Below are 26,451 nucleotides of genomic sequence, written 5' to 3'. Positions count from 1 at the left end.
CTCAAAAGATAAGTGAACCATCCCTTCACCTTGTTTTGGTATAACATCTTTGGTCTGACAGACGTTTATAATGCATTGTATGACGTCAACAAACATGGCTTAGCATTAGCTCATCAGTACAACCTTCAAAGAAGTATTATACACGCAATTTATGCAAAAATCAAATGCATGATGTCACCAGTAAATTCACTAATTATTACCACACCATTTTCTGATGATTTATTGATACAAGTGGCACGTGCCAGCAGTCAATCACATAACCTCTGACACTCAATCAGCCATTCTCTTGTTTATGTATGTAGCTAGTGGGCTAAGCTGTAGCATTAGCTAAATCTTTCAAAAGGAGACAACTCACAAATGTGGAAATTCTGACAATGAGTCTGAAAATCAGATTCTGATTGTGAGGATCTGCTTGCAATCCTTGTGGCCATTGATAACCCTAAATATGAGGACCCCTTGCCCACCAACAAAGTCCCATGCCCCTCTGAAGATGCTGGTGGTGATGGAGGCAGACCGATGAAGATGAAGTACAAGAGGTCTGTGGTAGCTGGAAGGCCGCGAGCCATTTCACCACTCCTGGCACTGCTGTTTGCTTAGATGAGTCCCAGTCTGGAGTGCAAAGCCCCTTGCCATTGAGATGTCCATATCCTCTTCGCTGTCTATACAGCGGCATTGTTGGCCACAGGGAAGGTGGACCACCTGATGGGATCAAACCAGACTGAACTTGACTAACCTCAAAATGGGGGCAGTGGATAAGACAGACATAATAATCAGCTTTGTGGAATATGCTCGGAAGACTACCAAGTGGTATAAGATATTTTTCCATCTGATTGACACTGCTGTTCTCAGTGGCCACAGTTCACCACCAGATAACAGGTGAGTTTATTGAACAAGGTTTTTTTTGTAATTGGACGTTCAATTCTAAAATTAAAGTGACTCTCTCACCCACCTCTCCACTCCCTCATCCTCCCTATTCCACCATAGGTGAGGTAATTACCTACCAAAAGTACAGAGAGAACCTCCACTGGGGGCTGTCCTGCTGTAGACAATCCCCTACGCCTCACCGCAAGGCATTCTTTCAAACTGCTGCTCAAGACAGTCGCACACGGAGGCACTGCAAATCTGACTGTCTGGCACCATGAGAAGGAAGCAGAGGTTGTTGACAAAGTACACGTGTTCAGCTTGTGACACACCCTTGTGTCGTACCATACACTATTTAGCACATTTGCAGCAATGACTAACTGACATGCCGTGATACTATGACTTTAGGGGTGGAAATGCAGTTCAAATCACTACATGAAATATGGGTTATGCATATTAATAAGTTTTCAGTCTTTTCTTGCTGTTTTTCCCCCAAGCAAAACTGTAAAGGAGTGTCTGTTTAAACTGTATGTTGCTAGCATACAAAAGCTGGCCTCAATCGTCAGCGGCAAATAATGTTTGTGTGTGGCACAGAATAAAAAGGAATCATTACTAAATTACAATACAGCATCAGGATATAACAAGAAAACAATTAAAGTAGTAACATAACCCCGCTATAAAAGTAATAAATTGCATTGACAAAATCACAAATATGAATAACAGTACCTGTTGAGCTCCACAAGGAGGCAGGGCCCAGCAGAGCTAAAATACACAGGCCATGAGGCCAGGGCAGCTTCAAAAGATACAACAGAAGCGAATACTTCTCCTTGTGGAGTGCAGCATTGTTTTACAAAGCTAATAGAAGAATGTAGCTAGTAACATAAGCACAATTGAGTAGAACACCGTAAAGGTTAAGAAATTAAGTTCCTTACGTGTCCACGGTTATAAAGGAATGCACACAGAATACATTATGCTCCATACATATATATACAGTGTGCTACAGTAGAAATGAAAAACACGATACACAAACTATAATGTAATAAGTCACTTACTTTGATAGAAACGGACACATGTCCAAAGTTATTATTTGTAAGGAAAACAACAATGAAGGTAATTCAGGCGTCATGAGGAAAAGGTTAGCATTTCTTTTCTGACCGGAGATGCTCAAATGTCTGCATACGTGACCGGGGGAAACACTGGGAAAGTGCTTGGGCTCTCATCAAAGAGAGAAATTTGTCCGGTTCATCGTAGTGCCTCAAACGTAAATTCTCCAACACAGTGAAATGGGATACTTTATGTGAATTAATAAGGATTTGGAACACACCTCAATTCAAACTGTTTGAAAATCATTTGAAATTGACCAGTTGAAACACAGCCTATAGATAATTAGCAGGCAGCATGGTTTAACCTTTTAGGGATAGGGGGCAGCATTTTCACTTTGGATGAATTGCGTGCCCATAGTGAACTGCCTCCTACTCTGTCCAAGATGCTAATATATGCATATTATTATTACTATTGGATAGAAAACACTGAAGTTTCTAAAACTGTTTGAATTATGTCTGTGAGTATAACAGAACTCATAGGGCAGGCAAACTTCCAAACAGGAAGTGGAAATACTGGGGCTGGTTGATTTTCAACTCATCGCCTATCCACATCCCAGTAAGATATGGATCTGTCCGTACTTCCTACACCTTCCACTAGATGTCAACAGCCAGTAGAACTTGGAATGAAGCCTCTAGTGTGATGTGGGACCGGATGGCAGCTATTTGAGTCACTGGTCTGGCAGAATGCCAGTTTCTGGTTACGCGCAGTAGTCATTATATCGTCTTGCGTTCCATTACTCTGTAGACAAAACGAATGCTCCGGTTGAAATGTTATTGGATATATATGATAGCATCCTGAAGATTGATTCTCTACTTAGTTTGACCAGTTTATTCGACCTGGAATATAACTTAAAGTTTTCGTCCGAGTTCGCCTGGACCAGCGCCAGCTGTTGGACATGTGAACTAAACGTGCTAGCAAAAGTAGCTAATTGGACAATAGTAATGGACATTATGGAACAAAACAACAATTTATTGCAGAACTAGGATTCCTTGCACTGCATTCTGATGAAAGATCATCAAAGGTAAGGGAATATTTATGATGTAATTTCGTATTTCTGTTGACTCCAACATGGCGGAGAAATATATTTACTTTGAGTGCCCTCTCAGATTATTGCATGGTATGCTTTTTTCGTAACGTTTTTAAAAAATCTGACACAGCAGTTGCATTAACAACCAGTGTATCTTTAATTATATGTAAAACATGTATCTTTCGTCAAAGTTTATGATGAGTATTTCTGTTATATGACGTGGCTCTCTGTAATTACTGCATTTCTGAACATGGCGCCAATGTAAACCGAGATTGTGGATATAAAAATGCATATTATCGAACGAAACATAAATGTATTGAGTAACATGATGTCATATGAGTGTCATCTGATGAATATTATCAAAGGTTAGTGATTCATTTTATCTCTAATTCTGCTTTTGTGACTATCTTTGGCTGGGAAAAATGGCTGTGTTTTTTTTGGATTTGGTGGAGATCTAACAAATATATGTTGTGTTTTCGCTGTAAAACATTTTTTTAAATCGGACACGATGGGTAGATTAACAAGATGTCGATCTTTCATTTGCTGCATTGGACTTAATGTGTGAAAGTCAAATTTCAAAAAAAATATTTTTGAATTTCCCGCGCTGCCTTTTCAGCGGAATGTTGGGGAGGGGGTTCCGTTATAGCAGAACCTGTGACCTAGACAGGTTAACTGTCCTGTTGCATAACAATCACATTTCGGAACACCAATTACTTTTCCATCCAAAAATGTGTCATTTTTTTGTATAAAGAACAATCACGACAGCTGTGATGGAAACACGGAAGTTTCAGTGTAATACATTTTTTTTTAAAGGCAACAGATCATTTGTTCCTTCGACATGGAGGGATCTTTGTGTCGGTAAAATTAATAACACGGGAAATGCCGGTGAAAACGCCTTTATGTGCAAATAATTATACAATAACCAGCATATCTAAGTAAATTTGGAGTCACGCGATGATATGGTGTGAGGTCCTCCCACTATGACTTGAGAAACCATGCAGTTTATTAGGCTTCAGAGGAAATATGTTGTGAAAGTGCATGGTGATGAGCTTGACGCTGCAACATGATGATCGATAATTGACTGCCTTTTGACAAATATATTCGCTGTTATCCATAATAATCTCATGTAGACTAGACAAGCCACAGCCTACCCGTATTGTATCTGCGAGCTGTTGGCTAGAGCGCAGGTGCCAAGACCAGATTAGACACATTTGCTGTTTATGACAAAACTATCAGTAGAGTTGAAAATGCGATGGAAACACATTGAACTTTTATATTTTTATTTCGTACATGAATCCTTGAATCAAAAAAAGTACATTTTGGGTGCACTACATCATCACGCACTGATTTGATGGAAACATTTCTGGTGGGAAAATGTGCACATAGTTTTTATGCAGATTTGAGAATATTCGCATGAAAATCTGTTGCCAATTGGGATGGAAACCTAGCTAGTGAATGCATTCTGATATCACGCGCATAACCAAAAAAACTCACGCTGGGGGGGTTAATGCAGCATTTGATGTAAATGTCAGAAGCTATCAAGTGAAATGATTTTATATTTTACAGAGTGGAATGGTTTTTCTGCTGGTGTATCCTGAGGTAGCTCCTCTCTGAGAACCTCTTCCCGCAATGCCTACAGGCGAATGGCCTCTCTCCCGTGTGGACCTTCAGGTGCATCTTCAGGTTGCCAGCCAGGGCGAAGCGCATGTGACACTGGGTACAACTGTAGGGTTTCTCCCCTGTGTGGACCCTCTGGTGCCTCTTCAGGTCACCAGCCTGGGAGAACCTCTTCTCACACTGGGGGCAGCTGAAGGGTTTCTCCCCTGTGTGGACCCTCTGGTGCCTCTTCAGGTCACCAGCCTGGGCGAAGCTCATGTGACACTGGGTACAGCTGAAGGGTTTCACACCTGTGTGGACTCTCTGGTGGATCTCCACTTTCTGGGGGCAGCTGAAGCCTTTGTTACAGAACATGCAGAGGAACCGTTTCTCTTTACTATTGCCTGATGTTGCTCCCCCTCCCCGAGCCTTGGCCCTTTGGTCATTTGAGTTCAATACCTGATCGAAAAGAACGCAGCCTTGTGAATCAGAAGGTGTCATCGACGTGGACACTGGGTCGCGATCCCTGAATGCGTGTAAAGGGGAGTGGGTGGCACCATTTCGATTTGTCTCTAAGATTCCCCTGTAATCTAAGAAAACTCTGCCCTGTGAGTGTCCATCTCCCAGGAGACTATCTGCACTCCATGTGGGAGGAGCGTCGCCCTCCACTTTCACCTCATCTACCACTATAGCCTCCCCTTTCTGATCTTGGCTCCCTTCAGAGTATACACTACTACTGTACCGGTTCCATTCCGCTCTAGACAGATCAGTCTGTGTCTCTAATCCCAAGGGCATGTTGCCAGGGCCCAACTCTGTATTGTAAGAACAAGACGGATCATTGACAGTCTCTGACGCATCACGCAAGTCCAGATGGGAATGAACCGTCCTCGTGCTTGGGTTACCGTAAAGTAAATACTCTGAGCCAGGAGCAGGACAGCCCAGTGGCCCCTGCCCCAGTCTCTCTGGGTCTGATCTGTGGTCAGATCCTGTGTGTAAGATCCTTTGTGTTACAGTTAAAGTCTCATTGTCTGTCTCTGACTTGAGGACGGCGTTCGGCATTCCACTGACCTCCGTGATTCTGCGTTGGGTCGCGGCAGCAGTCGCAAGGTCCTCTGTGGCTACAAGTGGCGCCACTCCAGCCGCTGCTCCAGTCTGAATGTCTCTGCTGTGCCGTCGGTCCTCCTCTCCTTCAGTCCTCTCCTGCTTGACCAGAGACAATCCTTCAGGACCTGCAGCCTCTGCATCTGCATCCTGACACAAGAAGAGAGGAGGTTATTACCGGTACACGAGTAGAATTGGATAACAATGTATTGGGAAGTCTCACAAGCTCCCCTATGGCAGATAAATGAGGATGTACATGTAAGCAAGTGAATAGCTGAGGGGAGCCTTTCTGAAATAAACGGGCCACATTTGATGTACTGTGATGTTTTATGTCACACTATGACAATAACATGCTGGGTTGAGGTTCCACTCGCCTCAATTGCTATGTTTTGGTCATCTCTCCACACGTTATGTCCCGCTGGCTTCACAAAGCTCCTGTCGCCTCCAGTGAGATGTCCTTCACCTGAGACTGATTGGGGGAAAAGGGGTGTTTAGGTAATGCTCACGCTATATTGTACACTATTGACAGACACTGTCTCCGAATACCCATACTTGCGTCCTAAATAGTAGGCCGTAATGTGAAAATAAAACGTTTTATAGTATGTGAAATTTCTAAAATAGAGTATGCTTTAAATGCCAGGATGTTATACTCATTTTGGCTCATCTTGTAGAATTCGCTGCACACTTCAGGAATTTTAAGCCACAGTGCATTGGAAGAGGGGGAATAGTGAAGCTTCTGCGGTAGTGTTCAAATCTAAGTAGTTTTTGTTTTCCTTGAAATGATTACGAATGTATCATCGTGATGTTACATCTTTGAAAACAGATCTGCTGTCTGCCGTGGCTTTCAATAGCGTGTGACTGCGGTCCGCAATTCGCGGCGTTGCTGCATGTGGGCATTGCAGGAACCACCTCCTCCCATTGGACCCTGCATGAACGCCCCCCCCATCGAGGATCCCATTGATATTCTGGATTTCCCCTGATTGTTTATGTAATTACAATGTCGGTCAAAAGGGAAATAAATGTAGGCTAATTGACATCATTCGAATCAATTGGAGGTGTACCTGTGGATGTATTTCAAGGCCTACCTTCAAACTCAGTGCCTCTTTGCTTGACATCATGGGAGAATCAAAAGAAAAACAACATTTTAGACCTCCACAAGTCTGGTTCATCCTTGGGAGAAATTTCCAAATACCTGAAGGTACCACGTTCATCTGTACAAACAATAGTACGCAAGTATAAACACCATGGGACCACACAGCCATCATACCGCTCTGGAAGGAGACTCGTTCTGTCTTCTAGAGATGAACGTACTTTAGTGCGAAAAGTGCGAATCAATCCCAGAACAGCAAAGGACCTTGTGAAGATGCTTGAGGAAGTATCTATATCCACAGTCAAATTAGTCCTATATCTGCATAACCTGAAAGGTCGCTCAGCAAGGAAGAAGCCACTGCTCTAAAACCGCCATAAAAAAGCCAGACTACGGTTTGCAACTGCACATGGGGACAAAGATCGTACTTTTTGGAGAAATGTCCTCTGGTCTGATGAAACATAAATAGAACTGTATGGTCATAATGACCATCGTTATATTTGGAGTTAAAAGGGGGACACCATCCCAATCGTGAAGCACAGGGGTGGCAGCATCATGTTGTGGGGGTGCTTTGCTGCAGGAGGGACTGGTGCACTTCACAAAATAGATGGTTATATGAGGGAGGAAAATTATGTGGATATATTGAAGCAACATCTCAAGGCATCAGTCCCAAAGTTAAAGCTTGGTCGCACATGGGTTTTCCAAATGGACAATGACCCCAAGCTGTGGCAAAATGGCTTAAGTCAATGTATTGGAGTGGCCATCACAAAGCCCTGAGCTAAATCCTATAGAACATTTGTGGGCAGAACTGAAAAAGCATGTGCGAGCAAGGAGGCCTACAAACCTGACTAAGTTACACCAGCTTTGTCAGGAGGAATAGGCCAAAATTCACCCAACTTATTGTGGAAGGCTACCTGAAATGTTTGATCCAAGTTAAACAATTTAAAGGCAATAATACCAAATACTATATATATTGAGTGTATGTAAACTTCTGACCCACTGGGAATGTGATGAAAGCAATAAAAGCTGATAAATAATTTTCTCTACTATTATCCTGACATGTCACATTCTTAAAATAAAAGTGGTGGTCCTAACTGACCTAAGACAGGGAATTTTTTACTGGGATTAAATGTCAAGAATTGTGAAAAACTTGAGTTTAAATGTATTTGGCTAAAGTGTATGTAAACTTCCGACTTTAACTGTATCTACAGAATGTTAACAGCTACTTTGCTCATGTTTTGGTTAATGTTGTACTTCATCTTATAACTTATCAGGATCTATGGGCAGGATCACCTGCATGAGCTGGAGGGGCAGTCATCCGAAGAAAAAAAAGTTGGAGAAACATAAGCAAAAATAAATGATACGCTACTACTGTATGTTATCTTGACTAGTAAGGTACCCCTGTTCTCTGAAAGCAACAACACTTTTCCATCTATTTCCTATGAACACCTACTCATTCAAGGGTTTTTCTTAATTTTTAAAAACTATTTTCTACATTGTAGAATAATTGTGAAGACATCAAAACTATGACAAAATGCATATGGAATCATGTAGTAACCAAAAAAAGTGTTAAAATATATTTTGATTAGTTTACATTTGAAATTCTTCAAAATAGCCACCCTTTGCCTTGACAGCTTTGCACACTCTTGGCATTCTCTCAACCAGCTTCTTGGGGTAGTCCTGGAATGCATTTCAATTAACAGGAATGCCTTCTTAAAAGTTAATTTGTGGAATTTCTTTACTTCTTACGCGTTTGAGCCAATCAGTTGTGTTGTGACAAGGTAGGGGTGAAATACAGAAGATAGCCCTATTTGGTGGAAGACCACGTCCATATTATGGCAAGAACAGTTCAAATAAGCAAAGAGAAATGACAGGCCATTACTTTAAGACATTAAGGTCAGTCAATACGGAACATTTCAAGAACTTTGAAAGTTTCTTCAAGCGCAGTCGTAAATACCATCAAGCACCATGATGAAACTGGCTCTCATGAGGACCGCCACAGGAATGGAAGACCCAGAGTTACCTCTGCTGCAGAGGACAAGTTCATTAGAGTTACCAGCCTCAGAAATTGCAGCCCAAATAAATGCTTCAGAGTTCAAGAAAGACACATCTCATCATTAACTGTCCAGAGGAGAGTGTGTGAATCAGGCCTTCATGGTCAAATTGCTGCAAATAAACCACTGCTAAAGGACACCAATAAGAAGAAGAGACTTGCTTGGGCCAAGAAACACGAGCAATGGACATTAGACCGGTGTAAATGTGTCCTTTGGTCTGGAGTCCAAATGTGCGATTTTTGGTTCCAACCGTCATGTCTTTGTGTTACGCGGTGTGGGTGAACGGTTGATCTCTGCATGTGTATTACCCACCGTAAAGCATGGAGGAGGAGGTGTTATGGTGTGGGGGGCTTTGCTGGTGACACTGTCAGATCATTTTGAATTCAAGGCAGACTTAACCAGCATGGCTACCACAGCATTCTGCAGCGATGCATCATCCCATCTGGTTTGGGCTTAGTGGGACTATCATTTGTTTTTCAACAGGACAAGGGCCCAACACACCTCCAGGCTGTGTAAGGGCTATTTGACCAAGAAGGAGAGTGATGTAGTGCTGCATCAGATGACCTGGTCTCCACAATCCCCCGACCTCAACCAAATGTTGTTTTTTTGGGATGAGTCGGACCGCAGAGTGAATGAAAAGCAGCCAACAAGTGCTCAGCATGTGGGAACTCCAAGACTGTTGGAAAAACATTCCAAGGGAAAGCTGGATGAGAGAATGCCAAGAGTGTGCAAAGCTGTCAAAGGCAAAGGGTAGCTAGAATTCAAATATATTTTGATTTGTTTAACACTTTTTTGGTTACTACATGATTCCATGTGTTATTTCATAGTTTGTCTTTACTACTATTCTACAATGTAGAAAATAGTAAAAAGAAAAACCCTTGAATGAGTAAGTGTTCTAAAACTTTTTACCGATAGTGTAAATGTGAAGACATATATATGTTAGAAAGGGGCAAGTATTCCAGAGAAATGTATCGCAATTAGCATAATCATTTACAGGGCTTTATATGTAGTATATTTGATGCTGAAAGCTATCCTTTTCCATATTTTTCCAGGAATATGGAATCCGTGCTGACTCGGGAGGATACAGCCACATCCTGGAAGTTGTATTCGGTGATGGATTTGGCGCTCGATGCATCCAGATGTGGATGCTGGAGAAGGTATGGCCATTTTAGAGGTCATTAATAAGATGTAGTTTTAGGTATTTTGTATCCATTTTATTTCATAGCTAGTATTTATTAATTTTATACTGTTTTTGGTGAAATCTTTTTTTAAACCCAAAGTGGATCTCTGTTCTCATTGAAGTGTTTCTTGTTTGTTTGTTCGAAAATATTTGTACGTTGCATGATCTATTCCAAATATGCCATGACTCCATTATTTGTATCCATTTGCATCACTTTCAATGGTGGTCTTTTACTTTGAAGGCGAAATGAAAGTTCCACTAGTGTGGCTAATCCTTATTGTGGCAAGCTTAACTCAGTATTGCGTACTATTCAAAAACTAACCAAGACACAAGTCTGAGTAACACATCTGAACACCTATGCAGAGGAGAACGGTGCAACAGCCCCGCACCCTCCACCTTCTGCAAAATGTACCTCTTGCCATTCCGCTGTATCGGTCGAGGATCTTGACACTACTGGGACGACTGGCGAGGACGCGCTCTCGTATTGTCCTCTCTGCGCGCTCCCGTGCCACCTTCAGTTCCAGTACCTGTAGTTTCCTCCGCAATCCCCTGTTTTCTTTCTGGCTTTGAGTTATTTCCAAACGAAACACTGCATACTCGTCGTCTACTAGTTTACAGATCTCTGACACGGCTGCATTCGCTAGAACCTCCATAATGGAGGCTATTTGAGTGTGAAAAACCATACAGTTAGCCATCGTTAGGTTAGCAGCTCGCTCGCGTTGCCGAGTCTTTACTTCCAACGCGAAGTACAGACTACCTGCGGTACATTTATGATGCTCGTATTTTGAGTTCCAATGTGTTAATAAACGTCTAAATAACAACAAAAACGCTAACGTGGAAATTGTAGTTGTTCACTACACTACTTCTGTTTCTTCGGGATCATGGTGTTCGCACGTTGTTTGTGCATGCCGCCACCTACTGTGCGGGAGTTCACGTTAAATTGAGTGATGCAAAAAGGTTTGAGGGAAAGGAAAACAATTGTACCACCAAACTAGCCCTTCACCTATATTACCACTAATTCATTAAAATAAAATAAATACCACCACCCCAGTCCACTACGTTGGCCCTAACTGATCCTACACCAGGCCTGCTATTTCGTCCTTGTAACTCTCCTGCAGTAAAACCTTGTACACCCAAGTACTTCTTTGCAGCTGCCACCAGAACATCTATTTTATGTGATTTAGGTTCCATTTCTGTGGTACAGTTGATAACCATGGCTATGAATACTAAGAAGCCAACCTTACTGAAGCACAAATTCATATCACTGTATTGGCCAAGGCCTACTACTCACCCGTGACCCATCATCCTCTATGCTCTTCACTGCCTTAGCATACGACACCTTCTGTTCTGCTCTGACTGGCAACCTCAACCAGTCTCTCTCGCACCAAGGCACTTCTGATCTCCAGCAACATGGGAAACCCCACAATTGATACTAACATTCCTTCGGGCCAATGCCCTCCTACACACTGCTGCTGCAACATGACCATAAGCTGGGCATCTGAAACACTTTAGTGGGTTCGGCTCAAAAGCTCTCACGGGATAACTGACATATTCTAACATGACTTTGTTAGGTAAAGACGCAAAACTCAAAAAGGGCATGTAGTGTCAGCGCAGCACCAAACGGCAGGTGTCACAGACAGGTTTCTACTTGCACATCCTCATCTGCACATATCACTCCAGTGTAAATTGCTCAATTGTAATTACTTCACCACTATTGGCCTATTTATTGCCTTACCTCCTTACTTCATTTGCACACACTGTATACAGATTTTTCTATTGTGTTATTGACTGTACGATTGTTTGTGTAACTCTGCTGTTTTTTGTCGCACTGCTTTGCTTTATCTTGGCCAGGTCACAGTTGTAAATGAGAACTTATTCTCAACTGGACTACCTGGTTAAATAAAGGTGAAATAAAAAAGTCAAAATACATGAATAATAATTAAACAGTCCTCACCTTGAATTTCAAATCACAACCTCTTGATTCACGGTACGCCAATCTTCCTGCTACATATCGGTTGATCAGAGTATTCTCATCATTGATTAGATGTATTTATTTCAGCAATATAAGGCCTTTCAGTATAATTGTCTAATGTTGGTGGGGCATGTTAACCCGATTTAATGATACTGCTGAATCACTTTGAGATCTGTTCATGTTTTCCTTGAGTGTACTTTAACAGAGCTGAGATTTACTTCAAAATGCATTCACCCTATTGCTTACAGCCTTACACCTATTAAGTTGTTTCAGCTCTCCACAAGTGCCTAGAGAGGGTAGGGTTTCTTTGCTGCTTGCATTTGCTGTTTGTTTTGGTTGTGTTTCAGATTATATTGTGCCCAGTACAAATTAATGGCAAATAATGTATTGCATCATTTTGGAGTCACTTTTATTGTAAATAACAATAGAATGTTTCTAAACGCTTCTACATTTAATGTGGATGCTACCATGATTACAGATAGTCCTGAATTAATTGTGAATAATGATGAGTGGGAAAGTTACAAGTGCACACATATCATACCCCCAAGACATGCTAACCTCTCACCATTACAATAACAGGGGAGGTGAACATTTTAGGGGGGGGTTATGATATTTGTGCATCTAACTCTAACTCATCATTATTCACAAATCATTCAGGATTCTCTGTAATCATGGTAGCATCCACATGAATATTGAAGTGTTTGGAACATATTCTATTCTGATTTACAATAAAAGTTGACTCCAAAATTACACAATACATTGTTTACCAATAATTTCTATTGGGCAGAAAATGATCTGAAACACAACCCAAACAAACAGCAAATGCATCCAACATGTTTGTAGAGTCACAAGCTTAAAGTAATCATTGCACGCTAGGAATATGGGACCAAATACTACACTTTTGACTACTTTAATACACATACAGTTGAAGTCGGAAGTTTACATACACCTTAGCCAAATGCATAATAATAATATATTCTTGACCAGCACAAAAACATCCCGAGGCGTACAGCATTAGCATCAAATAGCCCCCGCGATATGCAACATTTCAGGGAAGTTAGGAACCAATATACACAGGCAGTTAGGAAAGCGAAGGCTAGCTTTTTCAAACAGAAATTTGCATCCTGCAGCACAAACTCCAAAAAGTTCTGGGACACTGTAAAGTCCATGGAGAATAAGAGCACCTCCCAGCTTCCCACTGCACTGACGCTAGGAAACACTGTCACCCCACCGATAAATCCACTATAATTGAGAATTTCAATAAGCAGTTTTCTACAGCTGGCCATGCTTTCCACCTGGCCACCCCTGCCCTGGTCAACAGCCCTGCACCCCCCACAGCAACTTGCCCAAGCCTCCCCATTTCTCCTTCACCCAAATCCAGATAGCTGATGTTCTGAAAGAGCTGCAAAATCTGGACCTCTACAAATCAGCAGGGCTAGACAATCTGGACCCTATTTTTCTAAAATTATCAGCTGAAATTGTTGCAACCCCTATTACGAGCCTGTTCAACCTCTCTTTCGTATCGTCTGAGATCCCCAAAGACTGGAAAGCTGCCGCGGTCATTCCCCTCTTCAAAGGGGGAGACACTCTAGACCCAAACTGCTACAGACCTATATCTATCCTACCATGCCTTTCTAAGGTATTCGAAAGGCAAGTTAACAAACAGATCACCGACCATTCCGAATCCCACCGTACCTTCTCCGCTATGCAATCTGGTTTTCGAGCTAGTCATGGGTGCACCTCAGTCACACTCAAGGTCCTAAACGATATCATAACCATTATTGATAAGAGATAATACTGTGCAGCTGTATTCATCGACCTGGCCAAGGCTCTGTCGACTCTGTCAATCACCACATTCTTATCGGCAGACTCAACAGCCTTGGTTTCTCAAATGACTGCCTTGCCTGGTTCACCAACTACTTCTCAGACAGAGTTCAGTGTGTCAAATCGGAGAGCCTGTTGTCTGGACCTATGGCAGTCTCTATGGGGATGCCACAGGGTTAAATTCTCGGGCCGACTCTTCTCTGTATACCTCAATGATGTCGCTCTTGCTATTGGTGATTCCCTGATCCACCTCTACGCAGACGACACCATTCTGTATACATCTGTCCCATCTATGGACACTGTGTTAACTAACCTCCAGACGAGCTTCAATGCCATACAACTCTCCTTACGGGGCCTCCAACTGCTCTTAAATGCAAGTAAAACTAAATGCATGCTCTTCAACTGATCGCTGCCCGCACCTGCCCGCCTATCCAGCATCACTACTCTGGATGGTTCTGACCTAGAATATGTAGACAGCTACAAATACCTAGGTGTCTGGTTAGACTGTAAACTCTCATTCCAGACTCACATTATGCATCTCCAATCCAAAATTAAATTTAGAATCGTCTTCCGATTTCGCAACAAAGCATTGTTCACTCATGCTGCCAAACATGCCCTCGTAAAACTGACAATCCTGCCAATTCTTGACTTTGGCGATGTCATTTACAAGATAGCCTTACTCAGCAAATTGGATGCGGTCTATCACAGTGCAATCAATTTTGTCACCAGAGCCCCATATACTACCCATCACTGCGACCTGTATGCTCTCGTTGGCTGGCCCTCGCTTCATATTCGTCGCCAAACCCACTGCTCACCATAGCACGCGCTTCAGCAGGTATATTTCGCTGGTCACCCCCAAAGCCAATTCCGACGTTTGAACGTCATTCCTTCCAGTTCTCTGCTGCCAATGACTGGAATTGCAAATTTCACTGAAGCTGGAGATCCATATCTCCCTCACTAACTTTAAGCACCAGCTCACAGATCACTGCACCTGTACATATCCTATCTGTAAATAGTTCATCCAACTACCTCATCCCCATACTGTTATTTTTTTTATACCCCAGTATCTCTACTTGCATATTCATATTTTGCACATCTATCACTCCAGTGTTTAATTGATCAATTGTAATTATATCACCACTATGGCCAATTTATTCCCTTATTTTACCTCATTTGCACACTGTATATATACTTTTTTCTCTATTGTGACTGTGTTTGTTTATTCCATGTGCAGCTCTGTTGTTTTTTGTGTCGCACTGCTTTTCTTTATCTTGGCCAGGTGGCAGTTGTAAATGAGAACCTGTTCTCAACTAGCAGACCTGGTTAAATAAAGGTGAAATAAAAAATAAAAATGTTTTTCCACAATTCCTGACATTTAATCCCAGTACATATTCCCTGTTTTAGGTCCGTTAGGATCACCACTTTATTTTTTAGAATGTAAAATGTCAGAATAATAGTGGAGATAATCTTTTATTTATTTCCCAGTGGGTCAGAAGTTTACATACACTCAATTAGTATTTGGTAGCATTGCCTTTAAATTGTTTAACTTGGGTCAAACGTTTCGGGTAGCCTTCCACAATAATTTTGATTAATTTTGGCACATTCCTCCTGACAGAGCTGAGTCAGGTTTGTAGGCCTCCTTGCTCGAAACACGCTTTTTCAGTTCTGCCCACAACTTTGGAAGTATGCTTGCGGTCATTGTCCATTTGGAAGACCCATTTGCGACCAAGCTTTAACTTCCTGACTGATGTCTTGGGATGTTGCTTCAATATATCCACATAATTTTCCATTCTCATGATGCCATCTATTTTGTGAAGTGCACCAGTCCCTCCTGCAGCAAAGCACCCCCACAACATGATGCTGCCACCCCCGTGCTTCACAGTTGGGATGGAATTCTTTGGCTTGCAAGCCTCCTCCTTTTCCCTCCAAACATACCAATGGTCATTATGGCCAAACAGTTCTATTTTTGTTTCATCAGACCAGAGGACATTTCTCCAAAAAATATGATTTTTGTCCCCATGTGCAGTTGCAAACCATAGTCTGGCTTTTTTATGGCGGTTTTGGACTAGTGGCTTCTTCCTTGCTGAGCGGCCTTTCAGGTTATGTCGACATAGGACTCGTTTTACTGTGGATATAGATACTTTTGTACCTGTTTCTCCAGCATCTTCACAAGGTCCTTTGCTGTTGTTCTGGGATTGATTTGCACTTTTCAGACACCAAAGTACGTTTATCTCTAGGAGACAGAGTGCTTCTCCTTCCTGAGCGGTATAACGGCTGCGTGGTCCCATGGTGTTTATACTTGAGTACTATTGTTTGTACAGATGAACGTGGTACCTTCAGGCGTTTGGAAATTGCTCCCATGGATGAACCAGACTTGTGGAGGTCTACAATTTTGGCTGATTTCTTTTGATTTTCCCATGATGTCACGCAATGAGGCACTGAGTTTGAAGGTACATCCACAGATACACCTCCAATTAATGGCAATTAGCCCATCAGAAGCTTCTAAAGCCATGACATCATTTTCTGGAATTTTCCAAGCTGCTAAAAGGCACAGTCAACTTAGTGTATGTAAACTTCTGACCCACTGGAATTGTGTACAGTGCATTTTAAGTGAAATAATCTGTCTGTAAACAATTTTTTGAAAAATTACTTGTCATGCAAAGTAGATGTCCTAACCGACTTGCCAAAACTATAGTTTGTTGAAAAAATTGTTTTAATGACTCCAACCTAAGTGTATGTAAACTTCCAACTTCAACTGTAAGTGAATTTGTCCCAATATGTTGGTCCCCTAAAATGGGAGGACTATGTACAAAAAGTACTGTAATTTCTAAACGTTTCCCTCAATATGGATGAAAATACCCTCAAATTAAAGGTGACAGTCTGCACTTAAACCTCATAGACATTGTATCATTTCAAATCCTAAATGCTGGATTACAGAGCCAGAACAACACAAAATGTGCCAGTCCCAATACTTTGAGCTCACTGTATACTATGTAGAACAAACATGTAATTGACAAACTAATTTTAATTGAATCAGATACGTCTGATTTAACTGTTGCCAAATAATGACATTAACATACACTGAGTGTCCAAAACATTAGGAACACCGACCAAATATTGAGTTGCACCCCCTTTTGGACTCTCCATTCCACAGGGATGCTGGCCTATGTTGACTTCAATGCTTCCCACAGTTGTGTCAAGTTGACTAGATGTTCTTTGGGTGGTGGATAATTCTTGAAGTAAACTGTTGAGTGTGAAAAACCCAGCAGCGTTGCAGTTCTTGACACAAACCAATTGCGTTTGGCACCTACTAATCATAACCCGTTCAAAGGCACTTAAATATTTTGTCTTGCCCATTCACCCTCTGAATGGCAGTGGCACACCATCCATGTCTCAAGGCTTGAAAAGCATTAATTAACCTGTCTCCTCCCCTTCATCTCCTCTGATTGAAGTGGATCTAGCAAGTGACATCAATAAGGGATCATAGTATTCACCTGGTCACTCTGTCATGGAAAGAGCAGGTGTTCCTAATGTTTTGTACACTGTGTATCTACACTGCTCAAAAAAAATAAAGGGAACACTTCAACAACACAATGTAACTCCAAGTCAATCACACTTCTGTGAAATCAAACTGTCCACTTAGGAAGCAACACTGATTGACAATAAATTGCACATGCTGTTGTGCAAATGGAATAGACAACAGGTGGCAATTATAGGCAATTAGCAAGACACCTCCAATAAGGGAGAGGTTCTGCAGGTGGTGACCACAGACCACTTCTCAGTTCCTATGCTTCCTGGCTGATGTTTTGGTCACTTTTGAATGCTGGCGGTGCTGTCACTCTAGTGGTAGCATGAGACGGAGTCTACAACCCACACAAGTGGCTCAGGTAGTGCAGCTCATCCAGGATGGCACATCAATGCGAGATGTGGCAAGAAGGTTTGCTGTGTCTGTCAGTGTAGTGTCCAGAGCATGGAGGTGCTACCAGGAGACAGGCCAGTACATCAGGAGACGGCAACAACCCAGCAGCAGGACCGCTACCTCCGCCTTTGTACAAGGAGGAGAAGGAGGAGCACTGCCAGAGCCCTGCAAAATGACTTCCAGCAGGCCACAAATGTGCATGACTCCATGAGGGTGGTATGAGGGCCCGACGTCCACAGGTGGGGGTTGTGCTTACAGCCCAACACCGTGCAGGACGTTTGGCATTTGCCAGAGAACACCAAGATTGGCAAATTCGTGGCATTTCTTTGGGGGACAGCACAGCCCTCCATGTGCTCGCCAGAGGTAGCCTGACTGCCATTAGGTACCGAGATGAGATCCTCAGACCCCTTGTGAGACCATATGCTGGTGTGGTTGGCCCTGGGTTCCTCCTAATGCAAGACCATGCTAGACCTCATGTGGCTGGAGTGTGTCAGCAGTTCCTGCAAGAGGAAGGCATTGATGCTATGGACTGGCCCGCCCGTTCCCCAGACCTGAATCCAATTGAGCACATCTGGGACATCATGTTTCGCTCCATTGCACCACAGACTGTCCAGGAGTTGGCTGATGCTTTAGTCCAGGTCTGGGAGGAGATCCCTCAGGAGACCATCCGCTACCTCATTAGGAGCATGCCCAGGCGTTGTAGGGAGGTCGTGGAGGCCACACACACTACTGAGCCTCATTTTGACTTGTTTTAAGGACATTACATCAAAGTTGGATCAGCCTGTAGTGTGGTTTTCCACTTTAATTTTGAGTGTGACTCCAAATCCAGACCTCCATGGCTTGATAAATTTGATTTCCAGAGATAATTTGTGTGATTTTGTTGTCAGCACATTCAACTTTGTAAAGAAAAAAGTATTTAATAAGAATATTTCATTCATTCAGATCTAGGATGTGTTATTTTAGTGTTCCCTTTATTTTTTTGAGCAGTGTATATATATGCTGTATCTATCACACAATGTCTGTATGCAATATTCTACCCTGGAATATTCAACACAAATCTGTTACTCGCATTATTCCAAATGCATCTGTGGATCTTTTCTGCTGACAACAATGAAAATGCATCTTTTTCTTTCATGCAGGGTTTGAGCTAAATGTCAGAAGCTATCGACTGGAATGGTTACTTTCTATGTTATAGAGTGGAATGGTTTTTCTCCTGGTGTATCCTGAGGTAGCTCCTCTCTGAGAACCTTTTCCCGCAGTGCGTACAGGCGAACGGCCTCTCTCCCGTGTGGACCTTCAGGTGCATCTTCAGGTGGTCTTGGCGGGAGAACCTCTTCTCACACTGGGGGCAGTTGTAGGGTTTCTCCCCTGTGTGGATCCTCTGGTGCCTCTTCAGGTCACCAGCCTGGGCAAAGTGCATGTGACACTGGGTACAACTGAAGGGTTTCTCCCCTGTGTGGAACCTCTGGTGGATCTCTACCTTCTGGGGGCAGCTGAAGCCTTTGTTACAGAACATGCAGAGGAACCGTTTTCCCTTACTACTGCCTGACGTTTCTCCCCCTCCCTGAGCCTGGGCTTTTGCCCTGTCGAAAAGGAAGCGGCCGTGTGAATCGGAAGGCCCCATCGACGTGGACACTGGGGCGCGATCCCTGAACGTGTGTAAAGGAGAGTGGGTAGAGCCATTTGGATTTGTCTCTAACCTTTCCCTGTAATTTAAGAAATCTCTGCCCTGTAAGTGTCCATCTCCGAGGTGATGATTATCTGCATTCCATGTGGGAGGAACGTCACCCTCCACTTTCATAGTCACTTCATCTATGACCAGACCCTCCCCTTTCTCATCTAGGCGCCCTTCAGAGTATACACTACTACTGTACTGGTTCCAGTCCCGTCTAGAAAGATCAGTCTGTGTCTCTAAACCCAAGGGCATGTTTCCAGGGTCCATCTCTGTAGTGTAAAAACAAGACAGATCATCACCACCAGTGTCTAACGTATCACCATCTCCCTGGGAATTAACCGTCCTCTGGCTCTGGTGAAATACCGGTAAATACTCTGAGCCAGGAGCAGGAGGACAGCCCGGTCTCCCCGGCCCCAGTCTCTCTGGGTCTGATCTGTGGTCAGATCCTGTGTGTAACAGCCTTTGTGTTACAGTTAAAGTCTTGATGTCTTTCTCTGACTTGAGGACTGCATTCGGCGTTCCACTGACCTCCGTGATTCTGCTTTGGGTCCAGAGATGTGCTGGGGTGATGGTATGGTCTACCGTGGCTACAGGGGGCGCTCCAGCTGCTGCTCCAGTCTGGATGTGCCTGCTGTGCAGTCTGTCCTCCTCTCCTTCAGACCTCTCCTGCTTGACCAGAGACAATCCTTCAGGACCTGCAGCCTCTGCATCTGTAGACTGACACAAGAAGAGAGGAGGTTATTACCGGTACATGAGCTGTATTGGATAACAATGTCTTGAAGTCTCATAAGCTCCCCTATGGCAGAAAAATGAGGATGTAAGCAAGTGAATAGCTGAGGGGAGATTTCCTGAAATATCCCCCGAGATCCAGCAACACATTTTTGTCCTTTCTAATTAGTATTTGTTTTTTAAATTTAAGGCCATACATGCCGCTGTGTTAGTTCCTGTTGTAAACTTTGAGAGGACATTCTGGGCGTTTCAATGATATCACGTATGGGTGTGCCACCATTATTTTTTCTTTATGGTTCTTCAAAATGGCTACCATCACAATTACAATGAACACATTTTATGGTAAGTGTGTGTAATTTTTGTGAGTTTAATATTCAAATTGTTTCCAGTAGGTAAATATCTAAGGAATAGTTTGAGTTTATGGCAGTTTAATAATTTTTAAATATTTAAATAAGATCTAAATAGTTCATATTTACTACCATTTACTAATGGCCACTACAGTGCACATACTCTACAATGAACTCTATAGACATTTTTTTTCACCCTATACTCTTTTGTGATGCAAAAATATGAATAATTCCCTAAACTTTTTGTGCTGGGTTTCATGTAAGCAAGTGAATAGCTGAGGAGAGCCTTTCTGAAAATAAACTGGCCACATTTGATTTACAAACACATTTTTTATGCAACACTATTACACTAACCTCTATCATGATAACGTGCTGGGTTGAGGTTCCACTCCCCTCATCAACAGCTATGGGTTGGTCATCTCTCCATGCATTGTGTCCCGCTGGCTTCACAAAGCTCTTGTGGCCTCTGGTGAGATGTCCTTCACCTGAGAGAGTGATTGGGGGAAATGAGGTGGTAAGGTGAGCTACTGTCAATGCTCAACAGTATATTGTACAATATTGACACTGTCTACAATTGGCTATAAGGACATAAGGTAACACTTGTCATAACTTCTTGATGTACTATTTATAAATGTATGTATTATGTTCCATGTATCACATTGTTTTCATTAAGTAAATAATAGGAAATGCAGTAAATAAAGAATCTGGTTAGAATATAGTTGTCTGCGTGCAAGATAGCTAAGTAATGTGGGGACAGGGTTGGGGAGTAACAGATTACATGTAACTGATAAAGAACTCTTTAACAGCTAAAATATTATCAGATTACAGTTACTTTTGAAAAACTAGATTACTTCTAGGATTACTTTTAAATTCAGAAAGGATGTTTACGAAATACTGAGCGAGTCTGACCACAAGTCAGAGACCACTATGATGGCACACCAAAACCGTTTGAAGGATTGCAGGAATACGTTTGTAGGCTATAGTGCAAGCTACTGTATGTCTTCCAATGGTGCAACTTCTATCGGCATCAAAGATTATACAAACAACTTGGATAAATCCTTGGAGGTAAGGATGACAAGGGAAGTGGCACCGCAATGAATAGTACTGCAATGGAGCGCTGCCGTTTTCTCCTGACCAATTCAGCTATTTTTGCGTGGTTTTGGCGCTGATCTTAAAGCGGCAATATGTAACATTTTGGACGGCTCAACCAAATACAGGACATACTGCTAACCCCGGAACAGGCCCTAATCCAAGACTTGGAAAAGACTTCTTAAGAGAGAAATAATCCGCCACTACTCTCCGTTCTATTGGCGAACGTATAATCACTGGAGAACAAACTGGATGAGCTCCGTTCGAGACTATCCTATCAACGGGACCTGAAGAACTGAAATATCCTATGTTTCTCGGTTTCGTGGCTGAACAAGGATGGTTTTTCTATGCATCGTCAAGACCGTACGGCAGCATCGGATAAGGTTAGGGGGGAGGGCTGTGTTAAAATCTGGTGTGCAATCTCTAATAATAAGGAACTCTCAAGTTTCTGCTCGCTCAAGATAGAATACCTTATGATAAACTGTAGACCATACTATTTACCAAGTGAGTTTATATTTCCGTAGCTGTTTATTTACCACCACAAACCAAAGCTGGTACTAAGACAAGCTGTATAGGGCCATAAGCAAACAAGAAAATGCTCATCCAGAGGCGACACTTCTAGTGGCCTGTGATTTTAATGTAGGGAAAGTGAAATCCATTTCTACCAGCAAGTCACCTGAGCAACTAAAGGAGAAAACTCTAGATCACCTTTACTCCACAACAAAGAAATGCCTACAAATCTCTCCCTCGCCCTTCATTTGGAAAATCTGACCATAACTCTATCCTCCGCATTCCTGCTTACAAGAAAAACTCAAACAGGGAGTACAAGTGACGCGCTCAATAAGGAAGTGGTCCGATGAAGCGCATGCTAAGCTACAGGACTGTTTTGCTAGCACAGACTGGAATATGTTTTGGGATTCATCAAGTGGCATTGATGAGTTTACCACAGTCACCGGCTTCATTAATAAGTCTGGGATGATGTGAGCCCTGTTCATGACTGTGTTGGTGTGTGTGGACCATAATAGATCCTTTGTGATGTGGACACTGAGGAATGAAGCGCTCGACCTGCTCCACTACAGCCCTGTCGATGTGAATGGGGGCGTGCTCGGCCCTCCATTTCCTGTAGTCCACAATCAGCTCCTTTGTCCCTATAGGCTGTTTCATCGTTGTCTGTGATCAGGCCTACCAACATTGTGCTGTCAGCAAACTTGATGATAGTGTTGAAGTCGTGCGCGGCCAATAACATCTATGTGAGAATGCTGTTCATTGACTAAAGCTCAGCGTTCAACACCATAGTGAACTCCAAGCTCATCACTAAGCTAAGGACCCTGGGACTGAACACCTCCCTCTGCAACTGGATCCTAGAATTCCTGACGGGCCACCCTCAGGTGGTGAGGGCAGGCCACAACACATCTGCCACACTGACCCTCAACACGGGGGCCCCTCAGGGACTCCAACACTATCATCTGGTTTGCTGATAGCACAATGTTGGTAGGCCTGATCACCGACAACGATGAAACAGCCTATAGGGAGGTCAGAGACCTGGCAGTGTAGTACCACGACAACAACCTCTCCCTGAACATCAGCAAGACAAAGGAGCCGATTGTGGACTAAAGGAAATGGGGGGTAGAGCACACCCCCATTCACATGGACGGGTCTGTAGTGGAGCAGGTCGAGAGCTTCATTCCTCAGTGTCCACATCACTAAGGATCTATCATGGTCCACACACACCAACACAGCCGCGAAGAGGGCACATCAACGCCTGTTCCCCCTAAGGAGGCTGAAAAGATTCTACAGCTGCACAATTGACAGCATCTTGACTGGCTGCATCACCGCTTCGTATGGCTACAGCTTGGTATCCAACTGCAAGGCACTACAGAGGGTAGTGCGTACGGCCCAATACATCACTCGGGCCAAGCTCCTTGCCATCCAGGAACTCTATACCAGGCAGGAAGGCCCTAGAAATGGTCAAAGACTCCAGCCTCCCAAGTCATCGACTGTTCTCTTGGCTACCGCACAGCAAGCGGTAACGATGCACCTAGTCTGGGACCAACAGGACCCTGGACAGCTTCTACCCCCAAGCCATAAGACTGCTAAATAGTTCATCCGGGTGGCTATTTGGTTAAGCATCTGCATTGACCCTTTTTGCACTAACTTTTTGGACTCCTCATATACCCTGCTGCTCTTTATTATCCATCCTGTTGCCTAGTCACGTTATTCCTAGTTATATGTACATATCTGCACATCGGCTTGGGACTGGTACCCATTGTATATAGAGAAGTTAGTTACTCATTGTGTATTTTATTAGGACTTTGCTATTATTTCTCTCTGCATTGTTGGGAAGGGCCTGTGAGAAAGCATTTCACTGTTAGTCTACACCTGTTGTTTACGAAACGTGACAAATAAAATTGGATTTGATTTGACAGCAGTGGTGTAGCCTACGGGCGATACGGATAACACTTAGGCTTATTATTGATGTCTACATAGCAATGTGATTCACACCTCTGCTGTGGTAGTTGTGGATGACTGTTCACAAATGTATAGGTGTATTTTACCCCAATGATGGTTGAATTGAAGAAGTGTAGGCTAAGCTGCCTATCAATCATTGTTTATGCGACCCGTGGACAGCCAGTGAAAATGCGCTCTTTGCAACAGCTGCATAATGCCGATCCCAGCCTATAGAATAAAACTGCCTCCCTTGTAAACTCCTCTGTGGTATTGTGATCCACTAATACTGGAAAAAAACTAGTTTAATTTAAGAAGACCACGAGTAGGTATTTTATTGCTCCGTCTAATTCAGGTTAAAAGTCCTAAAGAACACACGCTTAAAATCTACAAATGATCGAGATAGTGTCACCCATATAGAGATCCTATTAAAAAGTATTATAATTCCTAATTCTATGGTGTCAACAACAACCAAAACATGAGGTCTATGACAAATGTAGCATACATTTTTCATGTCATGCCAATAGTACTTTCTGGTACAGCTCAAAGTATGACATTCAATAAGCAGCACTTATTTTTTTTTACATTGTTTTGAACGAGACCTCGGTGACAAAAACAGAATAGGCTAATGAGTCCTTCATTTTTGGGTAAAACCATTAGACTTCGGTTTTTAATATAAATATACACTGAGTGTACAAAACATTAAGAACACCTGCTCTGTCTATGACAGACTGACCAGGTGAAAGCTATGATCCCTTACTGATGTCACTTGTTAAATCCACTTCAATCAGTGTAGGTGAAGAATGATTTTTAAGCGTTGTGACATGGATTGTGTGTGTGCCATTCAGAGGTTGAATGGGCAAGACGAAATATTTCAAGTGCATTTGAACAGGGTATGGTAGTAGGTGCCAGGCGCACCGGTTTGCGTCAAGACCTGCGACACGTTTGGGGAGCATTGGAGTCAACATGGGCCAGCATCCCTGCGGAACCATTTCGACACCTTGTAAAGTCCATGCACCGACGAATTGAAGCTTTTCTGATGAGGGTCGTTCGTGTTTTGTACACTCACTGTATACGAAAGCCACGCATCCTCGGCCTTTTGCAAAATTTACCTCTTTCTATTCCTCTGTATCGGTCGACGATCTTGACACTTCTGGGACGACTGGCGAAGACGCGCTCCCGCGCCATCTTCCCTTCCAGTAGCTGTAGTTTCCTCCGCAATGCCATGTTCTCTTTCTGGCTTTGAGTTATTTCCAAACGAAACACTGCATAGTCGTCATCTACGAGTTTGCAGACCTCTGCCACGGCTGCATTTGCTAGTACCTCCATGATGGAGGCTATTTGAGTGTGAAACCCCATACAGTTAGCCATTGTTAGCAGCTAGCTAGCGTTACCTGGAACACCTAACATGTCCTGTCTCTAAAGCGAATTAAACACAAAATGTGGTAAGTATATGATGCTGCGCAGTTAAATGAGTCACGTTGAGTACCAGTGTTTAAGGAACTTATAAATAACAAAAACGCTAACGTAGAACTTGTTCACTGTTTACTTCCGTTTACAGAGCAAGGATCTTATTGGCTGATGTCATAGCTCAAAGGGTGTGATTAAATTTAAACGGGAACTACTTATTACAATCTCCTATTCATGATCACCATCTTTCAAGCTGAGAGTACTTGTTTTGAAAGGACAGTGTGTTAGCAAGAATAGAGTGATGGAATAAAGTAATTATTTTCTAATCACCTCAGTAGGGTAAATATTAAACTGTCTTTGTTCTATCCGAAGTTCACTGTCTTTCTAAAAACAAGTATTTACTCAAGCCTGTTTCAAATGATAAGTTAAAAGGTTAATGCGGGGTATTAATTACCCTCTTACCAAGACACCCTGCATACATATCAAGCAACACCGCTATGATTTCTCCCCTTGGTGGACACTCCTGTGTCTGATAAGGCTAGTCAGGTAGGAGAAGTTCTTGTAAAAATAGTTTGCACTTCATGGGCCTCTCCTTGTGAACAGTCTGGTGCGTCTTCACATAGTTCGCATGAGCCGGCTTGTCTGCGTCCGTCCTAATACTCTGCCTCCCATGTTGTGACCAAATGACAGCAGAGGACATAGTCTGACCTCCCTCCTTGATCCATTGTTTGGGTGTTGATGGGATTATCCACTGTGTTATAGGCTAGGTACCTCTTGTGGTGAATGTTCATCCTGACCCTGTCTGTATTTGTGGGGTAAATGAGGAAGGCTAGACCCAGGTCCAGGCTTTCTATGAACCCATTCACCTGGCATTAGACAATAACCTGAAGGAGAAGACAGACTTGCTGATAGACTACCACCAGGGGGGTCTCCCACCACTCTCTGTGAAGGCTGAAGCCCAGGAAGACCTGCACTGTTCATCATGGACACTGTGGTGTTTGTATCATAGGAACAGGAGGGTCTATCAGCCC

At 42.9% G+C, this 26,451-nt stretch overlaps 1 protein-coding gene across 4 annotated transcripts; it reads right to left on the bottom strand.

The window, feature by feature from the left end:
- Positions 1 to 1,519: 1,519 nt before the first annotated feature.
- LOC118395614 (zinc finger protein with KRAB and SCAN domains 8-like) lies at positions 1,520 to 25,572 on the bottom strand. Of its 4 annotated transcripts, none has more exons than XR_008066161.1 (5): positions 25,123 to 25,572; positions 20,831 to 20,961; positions 18,973 to 20,117; positions 6,064 to 6,158; positions 5,778 to 5,832 (listed from the first exon to the last, which is right to left on the bottom strand). XR_008066161.1 is itself a non-coding variant. In XM_035789474.2 (3 exons), exons 1-3 carry the CDS (start codon positions 10,703 to 10,705, stop codon positions 4,553 to 4,555), a joined length of 1,665 nt encoding a protein of 554 aa, XP_035645367.2. In that variant the 5' UTR covers positions 10,706 to 11,237; the 3' UTR covers positions 1,520 to 4,552. The 4 variants fall into 4 exon arrangements, 1 of the variants encoding a protein (XP_035645367.2); XR_008066160.1 differs by having other exon boundaries at positions 5,785 to 5,839; XR_008066159.1 differs by lacking the exon at positions 5,778 to 5,832 and having other exon boundaries at positions 6,082 to 6,158; positions 11,302 to 20,117.
- Between the last annotated feature and the right edge of the window lie 879 nt (positions 25,573 to 26,451).

The sequence above is a fragment of the Oncorhynchus keta genome, chromosome 16 (genome assembly GCF_023373465.1).
Source record: "Oncorhynchus keta strain PuntledgeMale-10-30-2019 chromosome 16, Oket_V2, whole genome shotgun sequence".
NCBI classification, from domain to species: domain Eukaryota; kingdom Metazoa; phylum Chordata; class Actinopteri; order Salmoniformes; family Salmonidae; genus Oncorhynchus; species Oncorhynchus keta.
Note: the sequence above shows the minus strand (reverse complement) of the source record. Positions and strands in the feature narration are given on the sequence as shown.

What these genes read in the sequence shown, in the direction of transcription:
- LOC118395614 (XM_035789474.2), bottom strand. Translation starts at nt 10,705, where the DNA reads ATGGCTAACTGTATGGTTTTTCACACTCAAATAGCCTCCATTATGGAG. An exon ending in ATACAGCGGAATGGCAAGAG is followed by an intron (nt 6,159 to 10,422) that starts GTACATTTTGCA and finishes TCCCCCAATCAG; the next exon opens with TCTCAGGTGAAGGACATCTC. An exon ending in ACCAAAACATAGCAATTGAG is followed by an intron (nt 5,840 to 6,063) that starts GCGAGTGGAACC and finishes TTCTTGTGTCAG; the next exon opens with GATGCAGATGCAGAGGCTGC.